Source organism: Propithecus coquereli, unplaced genomic scaffold, assembly GCF_000956105.1.
Source record: "Propithecus coquereli isolate 6110/MARCELLA unplaced genomic scaffold, Pcoq_1.0 Scaffold307, whole genome shotgun sequence".
Taxonomy (NCBI): Eukaryota; Metazoa; Chordata; class Mammalia; order Primates; family Indriidae; genus Propithecus; species Propithecus coquereli.
The window spans coordinates 2953586-2956166 of NW_012148697.1; the positions used below are offsets into that span (position 1 = coordinate 2953586).

General features: G+C 32.6%; 1 protein-coding gene across 1 annotated transcript in view; it reads left to right on the forward strand.

The window, feature by feature from the left end:
- MAP3K2 (mitogen-activated protein kinase kinase kinase 2) overlaps nucleotides 1-2581 on the forward strand; it is a 38511-nt gene that overhangs the window by 24285 nt on the left and 11645 nt on the right. Inside the window, exons 12-13 of the mRNA XM_012649952.1 lie at nucleotides 633-781; nucleotides 1163-1294. Coding sequence (XP_012505406.1) covers nucleotides 633-781; nucleotides 1163-1294 — 281 coding nt within the window. The remainder of the gene's footprint in view (nucleotides 1-632; nucleotides 782-1162; nucleotides 1295-2581) is intronic.

Consider the following 2581-nt stretch of genomic DNA (forward strand, 5'->3'; position numbering starts at 1 on the left):
GAAATTAAAAAAAAAAAAAAAAAAAATGGAGCTGAGTTCTTCTTACCTACTTACGTGAGTCTTTCTCTGCGTTCTGCCCCAAGTGAGCCAGTGCTTCTGTTCCATCTCTTCTTGGAAGTACTGGTTTTTCATTAGATGTCAGGCTACTTGGTTGCCCTACAATCTTATTAGTAGTTTCTGATATGGTCAGTGAAGATTATAATTTTTAGATTACCCAGATTTCTCTTGCTGTTAGGATGGGAGTGATATGCTCTTTCCAGCTTTCTATATTGTAGGCAGAAGCTGAAAAACTAATTGCAAATATTGCTGTAATAAAGATTAGAAATAATGCATCTTGCAGTTTTTGACAGATTAAGTGAAAGATGTTACTACATTTGTAATCAGGAAAAAGATAATCTCAAAAAAATGAGTCATGGGGCTATGAACCCTCTTTGGGTTTAGAATTCTTAGAAAATTGACTAAAGAGAAAAATTTTGAAAGATGGTAACCATTATGAATTTGGATAGTTATGATTTTCCCTTATATCCAGTGATATTCAATTAAGAATATCACTAATACAGTACTTTCATTTTTGTCCTTAACCATTTGTGTACCATATGACTATTCCATTTTAAGAAAGTGTTCTTTTTCAGCACCTCGAGCTCCAACCAACTGGAGATTGGGCAAACTGCTTGGCCAAGGAGCCTTTGGTAGAGTCTATCTCTGTTATGATGTTGATACAGGAAGAGAATTGGCTGTTAAGCAAGTTCAATTTGACCCAGATAGCCCTGAGACCAGCAAGGTAAAAATCACTGCACAAACTACTTTGTCACATAAAAGAAGCATTTTTACTGAAAAAATAAATAAATAACATTCAATAGAATTTTTGTTTTTTTCTTAGTACAAATTATTTGCAAAACAAACAGATGATTAAATATGTTTATCTACTTTGTACTTTGGATTTTTATTTTTAGTACTGTAGTTATATTCCTAATCTGATTTAGTGTTGCTTTAGCATGCCATCAAGGAATGTTTAAAAATCTGTTGGTTAGAGTCTTTAAAATGTTTGTTCCTTGGGAAGTAAAAATTTCAGAATGAAATCACCTTGATAGTCTGTGAAGTTAGAATTTTTTGGTTTTACTAACAGTGTTGAAAAGACTTAACAGTGAGTTCTGTCTTTCAGGAAGTCAATGCACTTGAGTGTGAAATTCAGTTGTTGAAAAACTTGCTGCATGAGCGAATTGTTCAGTATTATGGCTGTTTGAGGGATCCCCAGGAAAAAACACTTTCCATATTTATGGAGTATATGCCAGGGGTAAGTAAGTACATCTTTTTGAAAATAGACATATTCTATTTAAAGTCTTAGTTGACAAAAGAAAAACAAAAACTTCGAGTATAGAATGTTAACCCTAGTTAAGGACATTTTGGAAGGGTTTTAAATTAGAACTGGGCAACATTTTATTTTCTATCCTCTTTATATATCTTTGTATTTTTTTTTAACTCATTAATGCTAAAATATTCTAAAGTAGGTTACAGACATCATAGCAGTTTTCATCCTCAGATTTCCCTGACTAACCTAAAATACCCATTATAACTATTTATTCAAACCAGGTTCCAGTTCAGGACCACATATTACATTTAATTTTTATGTCCCTTAATTCTCTTTTTATTTAGAGAAGTCTATTTTTATATGATACAGATTTGACAAAACAGGATGGTTGTTCTGTTAACAGTTTCATCTCATGGATTTTTTAAATTGCATTCTCATGGGTTTTGTTTAATTCGTTTAAATTTGTTTAATTTGTTCCTTTATCTCTTTATTTCCTCTAAACTCCAAGTTAGATCTAAAGTTAGATTCCAGTTAAACCTTTTGTATTTTGATACATTATAGATGAAGCTTTGTACTTCACGTTGCATGCCATCAGGATATGTACAGTTTCTGGTGGTTCCGCTGCAGCGATGCTCAGGTTGACTGCTAGATTAGGATGATTGATGTGCTGATTCCTGCATTGCACAGTTTTGTTTTTTTCTGTAGACCAGAAAGTAATCTGAGGTACAGCAATGGCACCTATGAATACCCATTTCCTTTTCAACCATCCAACTAATGTTTTAAACGCCAATTGATACAGTCATTGCTCAAGTCAATAATTTCATCAGGAGTTGCAAAATGTGATTTGTGACCTCTGTCCTTCCTTATATTTTATTTTGCATGTTTGTAGTGTACATTCTTATATTAGTGATTTTCGAGATGGTGGTTGGTATATTTCGTCATTTAAAAATACGTGTATTCCCATAAGTTAAAAGGTAGTGTATGGTAGAAAAAGGAGTTTGATTTATGGGTCTTTATGGGGGTAGCTGATTAGAATTGTGTCTACATACAATTGTATATACAAAGTTGCAGTTTGAGCTTATGGATAAATGAAACTGTCTGTGGAGCAATATCCGGTAGTAATATTCTTAACCATCCTCACTGTCACAAAAGCAACAGTAAGCTTGTTTCTTATCATTATAAATAAATAATCGTTTATAGTGACACCACTGTTACTCAGTGGTTATCATTACTACTTTTTTATTTTCAAAACTTCTGTTTCAAATTTCAGTT